Genomic DNA, 19,341 nt, shown 5'->3' with positions numbered 1-19,341 from the left:
CCGGAGGGACAGAGAGGGAGGGGGGACAAGAGCTCCCGCGCGCCCCGCGGCGAGGAAAGAGGCGGCACAGCGCTGTCTCTACCATTTATTCGTTGTTAGGCTATTTGGTACACGGGGTGCACACGGCGAACACAACACAGGCGCCCCAAGGGCGGCAGCGACCAAGACTGCAAAGCTACGGCAGGGCAGGGGCACCCCCAGGCCTCCCCTCCTGCCCCCCACGCGGCCTGCCCTCCTCCCCTCACGGCCCGGCCGGAGCCCCCGGCCAAAGGGGCACCCGGGTGGCTCCCCCCAGAGCCCGGCTGAGCCGGACCCCCCATTCCATCTGCGGACATCCCGCGGGGCGCTCCCCCCTTCCCCTCCCCGCGTGGCGGCTCCCCTGGGCGGCTGGGGTGGAAGCGGGGTGTGAGCGGTGGTGGGGAGGGGCCGGGGCGGGGGCCGGGGCCGGTGGGGTGCCCGGCCGGGGCTCAGTACGCGTGGTTGGCCACATAGAGGGACTGCCCGGCGGCCCCCGAGTCATCCCCGCTGCCCTCGTACTTGCCCAGCGCTGCCAGCCCGTTCACCTGCGAAGGAAGGAAAGGTCAGTGGTCACGCTGGGGGTGTCACTCGAAGTCCCCAAGTCACTGGGGACACAGCCTTCAGGGTCCCCCAGCTCATGGGGACACCTGGGGAGCAGAGCCCAGGGATGTGGCCATTGGCACCCATCATTCCCCTATGGGAACACAGCTCTCAATATCCCCCCACAGAGACAGAACTGTGTCCCTCCCATGGGAACCATGGTTCTTGGCATCCTACAGGGCACAGCCCTTGGTGTTTTCTCTCAGCCTGTGGGACATAATCCTCAGCCACCCCTCCTCCCATGGGCACACAGTCCTCAGTGTCCCCACCTCCCCAGCCCTTGGCACTCCCCTCCCAGGAGGGCCACCCCCATCACCTCTGCACGCTTGACAAACTCCTCGGTGGCAGCATCAGCATTGTCCTTCTGCCCGCGCCAGGCGCTGAGTGCCGACGCCTGCAGCGCCCGCCCGTAGGAGAAGGTGAGGGCCCATGGCCGCACCAGCGGGCACGTGTTGATGGCATTGAGGTTGATGGAAGCCTCCTCCTCACTCTGACCCCCAGACAGGAAGGTGACACCTGTGGAGAGCAGGGTTATGGCATGGGAGGGGACACAGGGTATCGCTCTCCTGGTCTCTGCCACGTGCCACAGCTGGTACCTGGCACGGCTGGGGGCACGGTGCGGCGCAGGGCGGTGACAGTGGCCATGGCGATCTCCTCTGGGCTGTACTTGGTGGGGCAGGAGTGCCCAGGGGTCACCATGTTGGGCTTCAGCAGGGTCCCCTCCAGGTAGATGTGGTGGTCGCTCAGTGCCTTGTAAACAGCTGCCAGCACCTGGGGAGGACAGGCAGCGTGGAGTCTCCCTGGCATGGCATGGCACAGCACAGTGCCCGCCCTGCTGCCACCCCACCACTCACCTTCTCTGTCACGTACTGGCACCGCTTGAGATCGTGGTCACCATCTGGCAGGATCTCCGGCTCCACGATGGGCACGATGCCGTTCTGCAAACAGCACAACAGCAGATGCCATCACAGTGATGTCCCTGGGCACCCCTCAGCCCCATTGCTACATGGGACAACACTCAGACCTGCAGAGCAATGCTCAGCCACAAGGTTCAAGGCCCCCCTTGGCGGGGATGCCCAGCCCCATGGGGGGATGCCCAAGCTGGGAGGGTCAGTTCTCAGCCCTATGGGGTAATGTCCAGGTTTGTGAGGTGCACGTAGCAACACCTGGCCCCATGGATTGATGCCTGACTCTATGGGTGATGCCCGTGCCACGGGGCAATGCCCCATGTCCACCCACGTGAGGTGTTACCCAACACGGGTTATGTCCAGCCACTGGGGATGATCCCCAGGGATCATCAGAACTGCACAGGCGCAGTGCTGAGCCTCACAGATGTGTGCCCACCCCCGTGGGCCAATACCTGCCCACACAAGTCAATACCCATCCTACCATCACTGCCCACCCTGTGGGACGATGGCAGCAGGCACGTACCTGCTGGCAGATGCTGGCATAGCGGGCCAGGACGTTGGCGTTCTCCATGATGGCAAGAGCAGAGGGAGTGTGCTCGCTGATCTTCAGCACGCAGCGCCACTTGGCAAAGTCTGCCCCGTCCTTCTTGTACTGGGCACAGCGTTCCCACAGCCCATCCAGACCTGGGGGGCAGCACGTCAGCCCCACAGCCACAAATCCCATGGCCCCAAACCCCCTGGCTCCACACCCCACAGCCCCTGCAACACCTACCCTGTGTGGTGGTCTCGCCATCGGTCCCAGCCAGAGGCACAACACCCTTGTCCACCTGTGGAATGAGAGGAAGGCAGCGCTGAGCCTCACCAGCACCCCCCAAGCACCCTCAGCACCCCACGAACCCACCAGGACACCCCCCACACCTTGATGCCCACAACGATGCCCTTGTCCTTGATCATCTGGACGAAGGGGGTGCCATCATCAGCCTTCTGGTACATGGTCTCATGGAAGAAGATGACGCCCCCGATGCATTTCTTCACCCGGCTGTCGGCGCTGAAGAGGATCTGGCGGTACAGCCGGCGGTTCTCCTCCGTGTTTTCCACCCCAATCTGGTTGAGGCGCTTGGCCATGCTCCCTGCAGTCACCCAGCACTCTCGTCAGCCTCCATCCAGAGTGGGGAAAAGGGGTGGCGGGACAGATTCCCCCCCGCAAACTGACCTACGGACTCATCGGCTGCCAGGATGCCCTTCCCCGGGGCCACGATCCGCTGCGCGATGTCCGACAGCTCCTTCTTCTGCTCGGCCGTCAGCGCGGGGTGTTGGTGCGTCATGGTGGCGGTGGCTGCGAGCGGACGGGGACTGAGTCACGCACCAGCGGGGCGACACCCCGAAACCGCACAGAGCCCCTTCCCCGGGGAGCCGGGACCCCCACGGGGCTGGCAGCCCGACCCCACCGGCCAGGACACGTTGTGTAAGCCTCGTGGCAGGGATCGTGGAGGATGCCGGGCAGCTCCCAGCCATTTTGCTGCCAGCCAGCCCGCCCCCAGCCCAGCCATCTTGAGGGAGCGCAGCTCAGCGGGGACCCACGCAGGACACGAGGGGACCGGGATGGGGGTACCCTGGGGATGGGAATACCCCGCGAGGAACGGAAACAGCCCGGGGATGGGGGTGCCGGGGGGGCGGAAATACTCCGGGAAAAGGGGAAAGAGAAACCCCAGGGAGACTCTACCTGAGTCTGGAGTTACCCGGACTTTGGGGTACCCCGGAGACGGAGATACTCCATAGTCGGGAATAACTCCCGGGGAGGTTACGCGGGCGATGACGATAACATGGGGATAGGGATACCGGGGGGACGGAAATAGCTCGGGAATGAGGGACGGAGCCGCCCCAGGGCGGTACAACCCGGGGATGGAGGTACCCGAAGTTTGGGGTACTCCAAGGGTGGCGATACCCCGGGGCTGGCGCCGTCGTGGGGCCGGTGATGCCCCCAGGAGCCGGGGCGCTCGATGCCCCGGCCGGCACCGTAGAAACTCGAGCTCCGCCAGCGCAGGAGGAGTATCCTGGCTCCCTCCAAACCCCCAATACCCCCATGCCCAGGGGTCTCTCTGCCCTGGAGCCCCCCAGCGCGGACCGACCCCTGGGATACCCCACGGAAACACCCGGGAGGCTCGGCGGGGCTGCAGCCTCCCACCGCCGGGACCCCCCAGCTGTTCCCCCAGCAGCACCCCTCGGCCCTCCGGCTCTCCCCGACCCCCGGCTCCCCCGTACCGTGTCGGGCGGCGGCGACGAGTACGGACTGCGGGCTGCGCGCTCTGGCCCCGCGGTAAATGTGGCTGCGGTGCCGCAGAGCTACGTGACCGGCGGGGCGGCACCGGGCAGGACCGGCCCCATGCCCCGCCCCGGCCCGCCCCCGCCACCGCCCGCTCCCCCCCGCCGGCTACGGCCCTCCCTCCCCCACCGGGGTCGTGCCCCCCGCCAGCGACAACCCCCGAGCTCCTGGAGGCCCTAAGGTGACAATCCCGGGCTGGGGACCCCACTGTATCACCCCTTTGCAACGCCTTGCTGGTGATGGGGACCCCTCTGTGCCCCCCCTGCCGCCGCCCAGGGACATAGCTGAGTCACCCCTTGTCATGGGAAGGCCCCCTCATGCCACTCAGGCACTCCACTGTGCCATCTCCAGTTGCTGCTGAAGACCCCTCTGTCCCACCACCCCTGCTTGGTTATGGGCAGGGACCTCTGACACCCCCCTGCTGCTTCTGGGGACCCTGCTGTGCCCCCCTGTTGCTACTACCAACTAAGGACAATGATCCCTCCGTGCCACTCCCAGGCTGTACCCCCTATTTCCACTATTATATAAAAATAGACTTTCCCTTCATCACCCCTGGGCCAGGGACCCCCTTGTGCCACCCCCAGGCTGGGGTCACTGTTACTGTGCAGGATACCACATCTAGGTCCCCTCTGTGCCCAGGAGCCAGCAGCACTGAGCCCCAGACCCTCCAGGACAGGGTGGGGACAACCCACCTTTTTAGGAGACCAACCCCCCTAAAAAACCACCCGGAGCCAGCACAGGGACAATACCAGTGTCCCCACTCGCCCCACGGGGACGGATGCCAGGGCCCCGCTGTGCTGAATCCCGCCGTAAAAGGAGGCTCAGCCACCCTGCGTGGCCCTAATCCAGGGAAGGGAGCACATCTTCCTGCATCCCAGAGCCGGGACCCCCCACTGCCAGCCTTGCACCTCGGGAGGCTGTACCCGACCCCGCGGGGTCACAGGGCAGGAGGAAGGCAGGGCCAGGGAGCAGAGAGCACTGTTTCCCCACGAGCCACCCACGCACCCAGGACATGGAGGCACAGCCCCAAACATTTCCCAGGTAGATAAATCGGTGCCAGCGCCCCACGTGTCACGGCACCCGCCCCACAGAGCGGCACTGCTGTGGCAGAGGGCAGGGGAAGGTGATTTCCATCCCCCTTGGGCAGGAGAAAGAGGCCATTAAAAACCGGAGCACTTGTTGGAGTGCTGCTATTTTTGGGACATCGCAGGGGAGAGAGGGTGCTGCGTGGTCCCCATGGTGGTGGGGAGCATCCGTGGGGTCAGGAACACCGGCAGAGGGATCCCGCCGGAGCTGCCCCCGCAGGGAAGAAGGGAGGTGAGACTGGAGCTGTGCTGGGAGCTGGGGAGCCCCTAAGAGAGTTTCTCCCCCCCTCCATGCAGCAGCGGCGACCAAGGGGGGTTGGGAGCAGGAGCTGGCAGAGCTCCCAGCACTAGCTGAGCCATGGGATGCTGCGTGCTGGAGCCAGGCTGGGAGGGGGAAACAATCCTCGTGCAACAGGCGTGTGCCCACAGCCCCGTGATGAGGGTGCAGGATCCAACCTCTGGAACCATCCCTGTGATAAGGAGAGGAATCCAACCTCTGGAACAAGTCCCACGTAACAGGCTCATGCCCGCAGCCCCAGGATGGGGTGCAGGGTCCAGACAAGCCCCTGCAGAGCAGGGCACGGAGGGAATCTAGGGCAGGAGGAGGAGCAGGGAGCAGGGGAGGGAAGCTGGCTCAGCCCAGGCACTCTGGCTGCTGCCGGGGCCGCAGGGTGGGAGCCTGGGGAACGCGGTTCCTTATTGAGAGCAAACACTGGCAGAGAGGGGGGGACGTGTCCCCCGCCAAGAAGGAGAGGCCCTGGGGTGGCAGGGAGCTGTGCCCACAGCCCCGTGACGGAACAGGAGCAACCGGCACAGGCTGGACAAGTTGTCCCCACCCACAGCACCAGGAGCTTCCTGAATGCACACAGCAGGCAGGGTAAAAGCCAACACAACTTTATTCAATAAATAATTACAACATTAACAACAGGAAAGGTTTCAGGCTACAGGCTATAGCGGCTCAGCAGCTTCCTTGCTGGCTGGCTTCAGGCCCAGGTAGCGCAGCAGGCTCTGGAGCTCCTGGCAACCCAGAGCCACTTCAGGGAGAGCCGACAGGACCTGGGGACAGCAGCAGCAGTAGTGTTTGGGTTGGTGTTGTTGCAGTCACAGCAAGGGTGAGAAATAAACTAAATCTTACCTCTTTTATTTTCTCCTGCATCTCCTCATGGGTCCTCAGCACTTTCTGGGTATGATGGAACTTCTTCTCCAGCCCTCGGACCTGTGGTGGTGGGAGACGCCCATCAGGACTCTGCTCCAAACTTGGGCAGGGACCAGCCCAGAAGGGCGAGGGGACCCCTGCCCACGTCAGGAGGTTTGGAACTAGGTAACCTTTAAGGTCCCTTCCAACCCAAACCATTCTGATTCTATGCCTGGAGCCAGGGCAGCCCGTTGAGGCTCCCCATACCTGCTCCAGGTACTTGTCAGTGAGCCGTATGTTCTCATCCTCTTTTTCCACAAGCAGCAGCCGCAGTTTATCCACCTGCAAAAGGAGCATGCCCCTGCTGAGATCCCTGTGGGGGAAAGCTCTGAAGTGGGGACAGGGTGGGAGGAGTAAGGTCTGAAGAGGTCTCCTTGTCCATGGTGGGGTGACATGAGGAGCCCTCAGCCCTGCAGCTCCCCAGCCTCACCTCCCGCCGCAGCATGACCCGTTCCTGGACGTAGGCAGTGTCCCCCTGGTGCTCCTTGCCCCTCATCTCCTCCCACAGTACCTTGGCCTCTGTCTCTGCACGCTGGAGCAAGCGCTTCAGCTCGGAGACTTCTGCCTTCAGCCTCTACAGGGGAAAAAGGGATGCTGGGAGGGGTCCTGTGCCCGGCAGCCCCCCAGGCTCCTGCCCACCAATGCCCCCATCACACACCATGACTTCCCCACTCTTGTCGATGAGTTGCAACATCTTCTCTTCCTGCTGTTTCACCACGTCCTGCAGCTCCTTCTCAGTCTGACAGGGAGGCAGAAGCAGGGTCAGGCAGTGCCCAGCCCTGGCCATCCCCAGCACCCAGAGCGGGTTTTCTCATGTTGGAGGTCAGACAAGCCAGGAGCACCCATGGGGCATCACCAGATTTCTCCATGTCCTAGATCAGCGCCCGTCCCAGTTTGGCTCTGCCCTGGGGTGAGCGCTGGCCCACTTCTGGCTTACCTCAAGCTTGGTCCTCAGTGCCTTGTTCAGCTTGGCAATGGTGGCAGCCTGGGCATCCACCTTCTCCTGGCTCTCAGCTGTCATTGTCTCCAGGCGGAGCTGCAGGTCGGAGCTGGGAGAGGGCAGTGGTGGTGAGAGGGCCAAGCACAGCACCAGGTACCAAACCCCTCCTGGGCATGCCCCTGGGCCCATGGTGAGAGAATATACTTGGCCCAGCCCAGCCAGCTGGAAAAAGCCCATCTAGCCATGACAGGAGAAATCAAATCTAGGGCTGGGGCATGAGGCAGACCCAGGCAGGCTGCCTGCAGGAGAGGCCATGCCCAGGACAGTGATGGTCCTGCCCAACCCTTGACACGAGCCCACGCTAAACTCACATCTCCATCTGCAGTGCCCTGAACTCGCTCTGCTCCAGTTCCTGGATGCGGGAGCTCAGCATGGCAAGGTTGGAGACCACAGCTCTCAGCTCCTTCACACTCTCCAGCAGAGTGTCCTCGGGATCTGCAGGCAGGAAAGAGCCTCATGAGCAACACAGAGGGAACATCAGCCCCAGGGCACAGAAAGGAAGGCATGCCTGCTCATCCCTCTGCACAGCAGCCCTGCAGCTTCAGAGCAGGGTCCCAGACAGGGTGACAGCCCCAGTACCTATTGCCTTTTGCAAAGATGCAAGTTTGTCCTTGGCAACTGTACTCCCACTTCTGGTGGTTTCATTGGCATCTGCAAGAGGAGAGAACAGCGGCTGTGCCCAGCCCTGCACATCCCCCAGCACAGGAGGGAGCAATCCCTATTCCAGGACTCCCCAAAACCCAGAGAGGGGTGCCAGCTCACCTTTCCCTGCCACAGCTTTCAGGACACTGCCCACGAAGGAGCTGCTGGCGCGGTGCGGCGTGTGGCATGACGGCGTGTGGAAGGCCGGCGTGCGGAAGGCTGGGGTCCAGGCACGGCGTGGGGTCTGCCAGCCTGGGGTCCGGGGACCTGGGGTCCAGGCTTTGCTTCTCGATGGAGCATCATCATCATCCTTCAGAGGGGGAAGAGAGTACAGCGCCAGAGTGCAATTTGTGACTGTCCCAGCAAGCATAGGGTCTCAAAGCCATGCCACAGAGAGCTACGAATGTGTGACCCCCTGGCCATCCTTGTCCCCAGCACAGGGCTCCTACCTGCTCTTCCAGAGCAGCCTTGAGGCAGTCAGCGAGCTCCTGCAACCGCATCTTGCTCTCCATAATGTCCGTGGAGCACCAAGAAACTTTATTTCTCTTTGTCTGCAAGCTGAGGAGCTCAGCCTTGGTGCTGTCCAGCTCCTTGCTGAGGGCAGCCTGCTCTTCCCTGTGGGATGGCATCAGCCTCAGCAGGAGCAGCATTTCCCTTCCTCGATGTGGGATGGGGGCATGCCTGCCTCTCACCATGAACTAGCAATGGTGCAAATCCCGCAGATTTAGGCAGCTTCCCTCAAGATGGGATCTGCTGGCCTTCCCCACAGCCTCTCCCACCCACCTGGACCACCACACTTGGCTGGAGCAGCAGTGGCCATGGTCAAAATATCCCCTCTGACACCCCAGGAAGGGCTTGATTTCCCAGAAACAGAGGGGTTTTTTGAGTGGAGCTGGTGAGTGGGGCAGTACCGCAGGCGTTGGTGGGACTCCATCAGCTCCTTGTGCTGCAGGATGCGCTCCTGCAGTGTGGCCAGCGTGGAGTTCAGCCTGGCCTCCACCTCCAGCAGCTGTGTGCGGCACATTTGGTTCTCCTGATCCAGGAACTGTAAGAGAGTGGAGGGACACAGCCTTGAGCAGCCAAGCAGAGACCCGAGGGGGCTCATTGGGACCCCCAGAACAGACCCTCCCATGCCTCAGGGTGCTGTTTCTAATCAGGGACAGCTTTATCCCAGCAGCCCAAACCCTACAAACCAGTTTACTGGGGACATAGGAAAGGCTGAGGGACAGCTCCATGCCTGCAGGGGGAATTTATCTCCGAGAAAATTATCTCCAAGAGCTGCCCAGCCCCCTCCCTGGGAATCCCTGCCGGGCAGGATGAAAAGCCTCACTACGTGCGGGATGTCAACCGCCCTGACGAGCTCATCCCCCTCCGTAGGAGGGCTAATCCCGCTCCTGGCCATCTGCCAGCCTTCCCAGAGAGGAGAGGCCATGGTGGGGGCCGGCAGCGCGTGATGGCATGGGCAAGGTCAGGCAGCTCCTACCTCCCGGCACTCGGTGGCCTCCCGCAGCTCCTGGCACAGCTCCTTGCACTCCTGCTGCAGGGAGTTCTTCTCCTGCGCCAGCCTGAGGGGATGCAATGGGATCAGGGGGTGCTGTGTTTTGGGGGCCAGAAGTGGGATGGGGCTCAGGACATCAGGGCTCAAACCCACTGGGCCATCTCTTCCCACTGCTTCTCGTTCTCCTGCTGCAGCGCATCCCGCTCCTGCTCCATGCTGGCCAGATTTATCATCACGGAGTTCAGGTCTGCGAGGAACAGAACTGTCAGCCAGGGAAGATGGGGCAGTGGGGATGGGACAGCTCCAGCCCCCACGTCTCCCACTCTACCTTTGCTCAGGCGTGAGTGGGCCACTGTCAGCTGCTCCAGCTGAGCCTCTGTGTCCTGCAGGGTCACCAAGGTCTCCTCCAGCTGGCAGGATGCCTGTGAAGACATGGTGCTTATTCTGGGGTGCTCTTCCCCATAGGGTGTTCTCACACCAAGGGGTGCCCCAAATCACCCCGTGCCTCTGACACTTCAGAGCACTGAGAGGAGGCACCCCTGTACCTCCTCCTTGGCTTGAAGGGCTTCCTCTGCTCGTTCCCGTGTGGCAGCCAGCTCCTCCAGGCAGCTCTGCAGCTTGCCAGGCACACGCTCCAATAGGGCATGGGACTGGGACACCAGGGCCCTCATCTGCTCCCGCTAGGAAGGGAGACAGAACCAGGCAGAGCTCAGCATGGCACTGCTGTGGCACTGGTGGCACTGTCCAGCTGTGTGACCAGGGAGAGGTCATGGCACCCAAGGCACAGAGCACAGTGAGGGGCTGAGACCCCAGGGGACACCCCTCACCTCCTCATCCAGGGCCCTCCTTTCCTTCTCCAGATTTTCAAAGGTGGCATCTAAGAATTCCCGGAAAGACTGCGCCTCGGCAGACAGGGATGCCTGTAGGGTAGGAGGAATGAGTCAGCACTGCCGTGGTAGAAAAGCCATATTTAATGGCCATGAAGGGAGGCAAGTACCAGCCCTGAGGCCAAATCTGCAGCAGCTTCCCAGCAGCAGCACCAGAAAACCTCTGGTGCACCCAAGCCCATCGCAGACCATCACCCAAGCTCAGGATGTGGCAATGCCCTTCCAGCCCTTGATCCAGTGTGGGGTAGCTGGGGATAGCACCACACTCAGTACCTGCAGGTTGATGGCTTGGGCCAGCAGCGTGCTCAGCTCTTGCTGGGAGGCCAGGCTCTGGTCACGGGCACTGATCTGGGCACTGGCATGGGCACAGAAAGCCTCCAGGAAGAGATATCCCTGTAGAGGAGAGGATGCTGCTCCAGCCACGCTGTCACACAAGGGGAAACTCCCAGGAGCCGTCCCTGCACCAGCCTAGGATTCCTGCTCCCAGGGGGGCACAACCCATGCCAAAAATACATCCAGAGGGCTCCATCACACAGCACTTCTTGCCTTCCTCATTGGGATTTTGTTCCTCTGGGGTGCCAGGGAGATTCTCATTCCCAGAAGTGGGTAGAGATGCAGGATGTCCCACCAAAGGCATGAGGACAGCTGAGACTGCCTTGATCCCACAACAGCTGCCCCCTCACCTGATCCTTGGCTCGTAGGGCTTCATCTACTCGCTGCCTGATGGCATCCCGCTCTTCCAGGCAGCTCTGCACCTTGCTGGGAGCACTCTCAAGCACAGCCTGGGACCCCAGGGTCCTCTCCTGCTCCCTCTGTGAGAGGTGACAGCACCATGAGGCACCGGGTACAGCTGCTGTGAGTGCCAACAGATCTCCCAGAACCCAGGGGAAAGGGGAAGCAGAGGGATGTGTGAAGCTCACCTCCTGCACAAGGGCTCCCTGCTCATCCTGCAAGCTGCGAAAAGCGGCATCCGCGAGGCCCTGGAACAGGAGGCTCTGGCTGCTCCAGGTGCTCTGGGGAAGGGACAAGGACACTGGTCTTATGGCAGCTGGCACAGGCAGCACCAAGGGGATACGTGTGCCCTGTGTGGCTGAGATCTGGCACACTCATGGCCAGTGACAGTCACCAGCCACCCAGCTCCAGCTGCAGATCCCACTCCACTGCCACTGCACAGCCTCTGCTTTCCTCTGCAGCTCGAGGCAGAGCTGCCCGTAGATCTCCTCCTCCCAAGGGCATCCACCAGAGCAGAGGGCACTTTGTACCAGGCCCCACTCCACCCTGCCAGCCATGACACCTCCCCTCCTTCTGCCATGTTCACCAGGGATGTTTCCCCCCATGAGGGTTCAAATCCAGCAGACTCAGCGGGTTGATCCAGGCGTGATAATGCCGCACCGGGCGCGTGATGCAGCAGCCACGCTTTACTTCCACTCCACCAACCCAGACGGGGTCACTGTCTTGCCAGCGGCACAAGGACACTGTCACAGCACCGAGGCTGCAGGGGACAGGGTGGCATCACTTTGGAGAGGACTCTTACCCCTTCAGGGTGGGTGGTGTCCGTCTGTGTGAGCGCATCCCTCTGCTTGGCCGGTCCCATGCCAGGCCGCGGCTGCTGGCTCTCCTGCCAGTCACGCAGCTGCAGCGAGAGGGCCTCGATGATGATGAGGGTGCTCTCCAGCCTCCCCTCCAGCTCTGCCCGTGACAGGGTCTTCAGCTGCTCCCGGGGACAGCTGGGGACAAAGAGAGGGATTTAGGGTAAGGACAGCCCACAGCTGCCATAGCCCCATCCAGGGGGACATGTCCTCATACTTACTGCCAGAGCAGGGAGTCTGTTTCTGCAGCACTGTCCTTGGCACAGGGGAGGCTTCCCCTGGATGTGTTCGTGCTCCTCTCCCACACGTCCTGAGGTGTCATGAAGGTGCCAGTGGCCATGGAGAGCACCGGGGTCATGCTGGTGCCCGTGGCCGTAGAGGGCACTGGGGTCATGCTGGTTCCAATGGCTGTGGTGGGTACTGGCGTTGTGCTGGTGCCAGCAACCACAGTTGGCACAGGGGTCATGCTGGTGCCAGCGACCACAGTTGGCACTGGGGTTGTGCTGGTGCCAGCGACTGCAGTGGGCACTGGGGTTGTGCTGGTGCCAGCGACTGCAGTGGATATAGGGGTCATGCTGGTGCCAGCAACCACAGTCGGCACGGGGGTCGTGCCAGTGCCAGCAACGACAGTGGGCACAGGGGTTATGCTGGTGCCAGTGACCACGATGGGCACTGGGGTTGTGCTGATGCCAGTGACCACAGTTGGCACAGGGGTTGTGCTGGTGCCAGTGACCACAGTTGGCACAGGGGTCATGCTGGTGCTGGCAACTGCAGTGGGCACAGGGGTGACGCTGATGCTGGCATCCTGCTGTAGCTTGCGGAGGGGCAGGCTGTGCCTCAGGGAGTCCACCAGGAACGAGGTGTTGAGGGTTTTCTCCAGCCACACCAGTGGTAACATCCAGGACACCGCACCCAGGGTTGATTCAGGCGAGGTGACAGGGGTGACAGTAGCTTCAGACCCAGCAGGCTCCAACTCACTTGCCTCAATGGCAGGGAGACCAGGTGGGCTCTGTTCTGGGGGGACAGGGGCAGGGAACTCGGCTCCCTCAGGGGTGCCTTGGCAATGCAGATGATCAGCACTCCCATTTACAGATAGGGGCTCAGAGGCCACAGAGCTGCAGGAAAAGTCTGGAGGTGCTGCTCGCCACCTGCGGAAGGGAGTCTTCTGGGGAGTGGAGCTGGTGCCAGGAGGCCCTGGGGTGCAGGAGGCTGTGCTGGCGTTGCCAGGGGACCCAGAGCTGCAGGGGGGTAGAGCAGAGCTGCCTGGAGAATTTGGGTTGCAAGACACCGAGCTCATAATCTTGGGGAGCCCTGGGGTGGTGCTTCCAGGGGATTCCAGAGTGCAGGGCCCCAGGACAAGGCTGCACATAGTGCTGCCAGGGGACTCCAAGATGCTGGCCACTGGGATGGAGCTGCATGGGGAGACTGGCACAGTGTTGCTAGGGCACTCTGGGGTGCTGGATCCTAGGATGGAGCTGCACAGGGCAACTGGAATGGTGCTGCTGGAGCGCTCTGGGGTACTGGGCACCGGGATGGAGCTGCACACAGACGCTGGCACAGTGCTGCTGGAGGGCTCTGGGGTGCCAGGCACTGGGATGGAACTGCACTGGGGAACTGGAATGGTGCTGCTGGGGGGTTCTGGGGTGCCAGGCACTGGGATGGAGCTGCACTGGGGAACTGGAATGGTGCTGTTGGAAGGCTCTGGGGTGCCAGGCACCGGAATGGAGCTGCACTGGGCAACTGGAATGGTGCTGTTGGAAGGCTCTGGGGTGCCAGGCACCGGAATGGAGCTGCACTGGGCAACTGGAATGGTACTGCTGGAGCGCTCTGGGGTACTGGGCACCGGGATGGAGCTGCACACAGAGGTTGGCACAGTGCTGCTGGGAGGCTCTGGGGTGCTGGGCACCGGGATGGAGCTGCACACAGAGGTTGGCACAGTGCTGCTGGGAGGCTCTGGGGTGCTGGGCACAGGGCTGGAGCTGCACTGGGGAACTGGAATTGTGCTGCTGGGGGGCTCTGGGGTGCTGGGTCCCTGTACTGGGCTGCACAGAGGGGCTGACATGGTGTTGTCAGGGAGCTCTGGTGTGCTGGACACTGGGACAAGATTGCCAGGGGCCTCTGGAGTGGGGCTGCTGGAGGTCTCCAAAGCACCAGGAATAAGGGTGGCATTGCTGGGGGCCTCAGAGGCACCAGGCTTAAGGATGGGAGTCCCGAGGTCGCAGGTGGAGGTCCTGGGGGACGCCAAAGTGGTGGGCTCCAGGGTGCAAGGCACCGAGGTGGTGCTGCTGGGGGGGCCCACAGTAGCACTTCTCGGGGGTCCTGGGGTGCGAGGCACCGTGGTGATGCTGCTGCGGGGACCCCGGGCACAGGACACGGGTGTGGCACAGTCCTACAGGACATTTTAGGGGAAAAGGGGGGTCAGGGCAGCCCTGCCTTTTCCCCCTGCTCCCCCAGCCATTTGTCCCAGTGTCCCCATTTCCCCCATGCAGGAAATACGCCCGTCCTCCCATTGCGCCAGCACCACCCACCCGCCCACTATTCACGGTTCCGGTACACCGCAGCCCTCCCCGTTACCCGGCCCGTCCCGTTCGTTATTCCCGCACACCGACCTTGAGCCGCAGCCGGCGGAGCAGGGGGGTCAGGCTGGTCCGGTCGGCGCCCGACTGCAGCTGCAGCTCCTGCAGTGGGGTGCGCCGGGGCCGCTTCTGCGCCTGGCGGGGAACCGGGGGGTCACCGGCGGCAGCACCGGCAGCTTCCCCCCGCCACACACACACAGATACCGGGACTGCACGGGACCCGCCGCCCCCTCCCCGGGGCTGGCCCCGCCGCCCCACCGGAACGTCCAAACCCGACCCCATTGCGGCCCGCACTCACGGCGGGGGTCTTGGCGCGCTGCATGGCCGGCAATGCTCCCGGCCCCGCTCCCTGTCTCGACTACGGCTGCGGTAGCTCTCAACCTAGACCCCGCTCCCGGTCTGGGCTCCGGGCCCGCCGGCTGGGGCTGGGGCTGGTCTCGGTCTGGGCCCTGGTTCCCGGTCCGGGCCCGCCGCCGCCCGCGCGTCGCCGGTTTGAAAACCACGCGCGGCTCGGATTGGCTGCGCCGCGCGTGCGTCACCCAGCGGGGCGACCGTTAGGGCGGGGCCACGGTCGGTGATGGGCGGGGTGAACGGGCGTGGCTTCGTTCATTGGCCACGCCCCTGCTGCGCAGCGCCGGGGGAGCGGACAGACGGATGGACAGAAGGATGAGCAGGCGGACTCAGCTCCTCCCACATCACCTGCCCTAGGAAAGCCACCCCCCACGGCCCCCTAGGTCTGCCCCGGCCCACCCCGATGGAGGGGGTCCAGCCCCGCGCCCCCGCCCCGCTTTGCCCACCACGAATCAGGGCAGCACCCGCAGCAGTGCCCGCGGCTCTCGGGTTTATTGCTCCCGCGGGGAGAGGTACAGAGTTGAGGTACCCGGGGATGAGATCGGGGGTACCCGGGAAACCCCTTGGGGGACCCGGCCCAGCAGGGTCCGACCCGCTGCCGGGGGAGGGGATGTCCCTGAGCGATGCCGAGGGTCCCAGCCGTGGTGGCTCAGCCAGGCCAGGGCCGGTCCGGTGGGGCGGCGAGGTCGTAGTCAAAGTCGGCGAAAGTGGCGGGGTCGGGTGGGGGCTGCTCGGGGGGTCGCGGGGCCACTGCCACCACCACCGGGTCCTTCTGCAGCAGGTCAGCGTCGAAGGCCACCCCGCGGAAGAAGGGGTGGCCCTGAAAGTGGTGGAGGTAGCGCAGGCGGTACAGGGGGTTGTGGCACAGCAGCTGCGGGCAGAGAGAGGACAGTGAGAACGGAAATCTCGGCATCCAGCCCAGAGGCCAGTGGGGACCCCAAAATCCAGGCAGGAGGGTTACCTCGGCAAGCAGCCGGGCCAGCTCAGGGCTGAACTCGGGTGGGCTCTCGTAGCTGCTCTGTTTGACACGTTCCAGCATGGCCACATGGTCCCCCGCTGGAGCCACAGGGAACTGGGGGAGCACAGAGTGAATTCAGGGTCTCCCTGAGGTGTCCCTGTCCCCTCACCCTGTGGTCCTTACCTTCCCACTGGCCAGGGCAAAGAGCAGGACTCCCAAGGACCACCAGTCGGCTGCATGGCTGTAGGGCCCCCCACTCAGCACCTCTGGGGCTGTGGGGAGTGTGGGTGAGCACCCGGGGGTCTGTGCCCCCCGGCACAGCCCCCCCAGCACAGCCTCCCTTACCCATGTACTGCAGGGTGCCACAGATGGTGTGGGCTCGCTCGCCCCACTGCAGGTACCGGGAGAGGCCGAAATCAGTAAGCTTGAGGTGCCCTGTGGGGCCAGACACCACGTGGGAACCCGTAGAGAGGGTGTCCCCATTGAGAGGGTGTCCCCACAGATGGGGTGTTCCCAAGGCAGTGCCACCAGGCTCTTACCTCTCTCATCCAGGAGGATGTTCTCCATCTGAAATGAGACAGGCACTGAGGTGGCCTCTCCATGCTGGGGGTTCAGAGACCCCCCTCCCACCCCATCCTCCAGCCCCCAGCCCCACTGCCACCCACCTTGACATCTCTGTGCATGATGCCCAGGTCGTGGAGGTACACTGGGGACAAGACAGAGCCATCAGTGCCATGTGTCCCCTCCCAACACAGCGCCCACTGCCACCCCGGGGGTTGGCTGACCCTGCCTGCAGGTCTCTGCTGGTGGGGACACTGGTGGAGTGTCACTGTCCCCAGCGTGGAGGGTCACTCACCCAGCACCAGCACCAGCTCGGCGGCAAACAGGCGGACGGTGGCCTCGGCCAGGCAGCCGGCTGCGCGCCACAGCGCGTGTAGGTCCCCGGTGCTGCAGTAGGTGCACACTGCGGGGACAGGGGACATGCCTTAGTGGCACGAGGGACGCTGGGGTGGCACGGGCACAGGGTGCAGAGGGCTCAGATGCTGGGGTGGCACGGGCACAGGGGTGCAGAGGGGTCACTGGAACCATACACCAAGGTGGGGGAAGCGCTGGGGTTATAAAGGCAGCAAGGTGGCACAAGCACCTGGAGCACTCTGGCAGCAAGGTGGCACAAGCAGCTGGGCAATACGGGCACCAGGTGACATAGGGATGAGTAAGGTGGCATGGGAACGTACAAGTACTGGGGTGACATCAGCACCAGAGCCCTGTGGGCCCTGGGAACACACAAGCACCTGGGACCACACGAGGTACCAAAGTGACCAAGCGGTCCTTGGGGGGTCACACAGGCACTGGGAGCCTGTGTGACCCCCAAACTGCAGAGGCTGAGGTGACACAGTCATCAGGCCCGGGCAGGCACTGGCACGGGGGTGCTCTGTTCACCCCCACGCTGGTCCCTGCCCCGCCGTGGCTTGTCCCCACCCGCAGTCCCGCGGTGGGTGCGGGGTTGGAGCCGGGAGCCGCAGCGCCCGGATGGCCCCGGGGCGGCGGGGGGAGCGCGCGTGTGCGGGGACACGTGTGCGGGCGGCGGGGACACGTGCGCGGGCAGGGGGGGCCGGGGCGAGCCCGCGGGCAGATGGTCACTCACTGATGAAGAGGTGGCGCTGGCCCTGCCAGCTGTCCCCCAGCCCGTGCACGAACGGGTGCCTGACCTGTCTCTGGGGACACAAAAGCGCAGAGAGTGAGTGGCCCCCGGGGCAGGGGGCTGCGAGGGGCTGAGGACCCCGCTTCTGCCATCTTCCATCCGCAGCTCCCACGGCCTCTTGGGGTCCCCATGGCCACCCTGAACCCCTTCACGGGCTGGGGTCCCTCCTGGGCCCCCCCTCACCTGGATGCTGACTTCTTCTTTGCACTGTTTGAGGGTGTCACGGCGCAGCACCTCCACTTTGGGCACAACCTGGGGGGGCGAGGCACTATCAAGGGTGGGGACAAGGGCAGGTGGGGGCACCCATGGGCCCCAGGGGCAGCACCCACCTTCACGGCGCAGACCTTCTCCCTCCCACAATCCAGCACTTTGAGGATGGTCCCGAAGGAGCCTTTGGCCACGAAGCCCAGGATCTGAGGGTTGGAACAGGGGCTGAGCACGCCATGGAGATGGATTTGGGGGGCTCAAGCTGGGGTCCTGCGTGGGGTAAGGACCCCACCCCTCTGTGAGGGGCACAGAGCACCCAGAGCAGACGCTGGGGACACACGGGGACCTGGAGGACCCAACAGAGACCCAGAAGGATTCAGAGGGACCCAGTATGGGGCACAGGGGACCCCAAGGCGGCAGCGGAGGATTTTGACAGAGGACAGGACCCCCGCGGGTACACGCGGGTCCTCGGTGGGATGCTACGCTCCGGTGGGGTGCGGAGGAACCCCGGTAGAACACACCGAGACCCGACACGGGCGCCTGGCGCGGTGGGATGGAAGGGGACCCGGCGGAACGGCCGGGGACGCCGGTAGGATGCGCAGGGACTCGGCAGAGCGTGCGAGGGGAGCTCGGTAAGGCAGTCGGCGATGCTGGGATGGCGGTACGGGGTGCACGGACGGCGCGGGAGGATGCTCAGGACGCTGGGAGACCCCGGTAGAGACGTGCAGGAGCCCCGGTAGGACGAGCAGGGACACCGGTACAGGGTGCGAGGGGACCCGTTAAGGCGCCCGGGACTGCCGGGGCGGGATGCACGAACAGGACGCGCCCGGGGGAGGACGATCGGGGATCCCGTTCGGATGCAGCGGGACCCCGTTCGGAGGGTGGGGGCCCCGGGACGGCACCTTGAGCTGCTGCTGGCGGGCGGAGGGGCGGACGGGGAACTCCGGCAGGAACAACGAGACGAGCTGCGGCAGCGGCCACCCGGGCAGCGGCGGCTCCTCGGCGGGGCCCCGCGGGGCCAAGGCGAGCCCCGGTACCGGCACCGGTACCGATACCGGCACCGACCCTGCTCGGCTCAACAGCGCCCGCACCCACGACCCCACGGCGCGGCCCTGCGGAACCGGGGATAGCGTCAGCGAGGGGACCCCGGGGCGGGAGATACCCGGGGGGATCCCCGGGGCTGATGCCGCCGCACGCACCTGGGGGGGCCGCACCGGAGCCGGGGTCGGGCCGGGGCCGCTGCTCGTCGCTCCCATCGCGGCGCCGCCCGGCCGCGCCCCGGGCCCGGTCCCCGGTAATCGCCGCCTTACATAACCCCGCCGCCCCGCCCCGCCCCGCCCGCCGCGACCACCCCCCGCCCCGGGGCTCGGCGGCGGGGCTGCCCCTTGAGCGGTGACACCCACTCGTGACCGATGCCCCCCCATCTGGGACCCCCACTACACACCCGGGGGTTGCTCACCCACCCGTGACTGGTCCCACCCAGGACCCCCGGGACTGATGCCAGCCCCTCTCCAAAACCCCCTCCTTACACACTCTGGGGTTCCCCATTCAACCTTTCCTTCTTTGTACCTCACGGGCTGATCCCTGAGGGGGTGCCTGCAGTGCCTGCTGAGCCCCGGCATGGCCCTGGGCTCACAGAGAGGACTGCAGAGGGGTAGAGGCACAGGCTGAACCCTGGTGTGCCCTGACCCCAAATCGGGTGCCCTGAGCAACTGCTGGGGAAAGGCAAGGGGTGAAACCCCCAAGGATGGGGGGCTGCCGGGCTGAGGTGGGGCATGGTGCTGAGCCCAGCATTGCAGGGC

The 19,341-nt window shown here is 64.4% G+C and overlaps 3 protein-coding genes across 3 annotated transcripts; all 3 read right to left on the bottom strand.

Annotated features, from left to right (window-relative positions):
- Positions 1-72: 72 nt before the first annotated feature.
- ALDOC (aldolase, fructose-bisphosphate C) lies at positions 73-3,908 on the bottom strand. Its single transcript, XM_009094743.4, has 9 exons — positions 3,789-3,908; positions 2,740-2,862; positions 2,445-2,656; positions 2,299-2,353; positions 2,050-2,210; positions 1,473-1,556; positions 1,215-1,389; positions 935-1,134; positions 73-563 (listed from the first exon to the last, which is right to left on the bottom strand). Exons 2-9 carry the CDS (start codon positions 2,849-2,851, stop codon positions 468-470), a joined length of 1,095 nt encoding a protein of 364 aa, XP_009092991.1. The 5' UTR covers positions 2,852-2,862; positions 3,789-3,908; the 3' UTR covers positions 73-467.
- Positions 3,909-5,812: 1,904 nt separating this feature from the next.
- SPAG5 (sperm associated antigen 5) lies at positions 5,813-14,798 on the bottom strand. The gene is made up of 23 exons (XM_030233296.2): positions 14,620-14,798; positions 14,355-14,456; positions 11,967-14,134; positions 11,691-11,883; positions 11,077-11,169; positions 10,840-10,968; positions 10,430-10,549; positions 10,097-10,189; positions 9,815-9,949; positions 9,598-9,691; positions 9,423-9,516; positions 9,255-9,336; positions 8,683-8,816; positions 8,221-8,386; positions 7,892-8,081; positions 7,709-7,780; positions 7,441-7,564; positions 7,067-7,178; positions 6,788-6,868; positions 6,560-6,703; positions 6,337-6,411; positions 6,070-6,150; positions 5,813-5,990 (listed from the first exon to the last, which is right to left on the bottom strand). Exons 1-23 carry the CDS (start codon positions 14,641-14,643, stop codon positions 5,883-5,885), a joined length of 4,614 nt encoding a protein of 1,537 aa, XP_030089156.2. The 5' UTR covers positions 14,644-14,798; the 3' UTR covers positions 5,813-5,882.
- Positions 14,799-15,145: 347 nt separating this feature from the next.
- Positions 15,146-18,795, bottom strand: RSKR (ribosomal protein S6 kinase related). The gene is made up of 12 exons (XM_030233297.1): positions 18,739-18,795; positions 18,442-18,651; positions 17,662-17,745; positions 17,516-17,584; positions 17,276-17,345; positions 16,487-16,594; positions 16,296-16,336; positions 16,170-16,197; positions 15,976-16,065; positions 15,814-15,902; positions 15,634-15,744; positions 15,146-15,543 (listed from the first exon to the last, which is right to left on the bottom strand). Exons 1-12 carry the CDS (start codon positions 18,793-18,795, stop codon positions 15,322-15,324), a joined length of 1,179 nt encoding a protein of 392 aa, XP_030089157.1. The 3' UTR covers positions 15,146-15,321.
- Between the last annotated feature and the right edge of the window lie 546 nt (positions 18,796-19,341).

Source organism: Serinus canaria, chromosome 19 (genome assembly GCF_022539315.1).
Source record: "Serinus canaria isolate serCan28SL12 chromosome 19, serCan2020, whole genome shotgun sequence".
Classification (NCBI taxonomy): Eukaryota; Metazoa; Chordata; class Aves; order Passeriformes; family Fringillidae; genus Serinus; species Serinus canaria.
The sequence above is the reverse complement of the archived record's forward strand: the minus strand, read 5'-3'. Positions and strand labels throughout refer to the sequence as shown.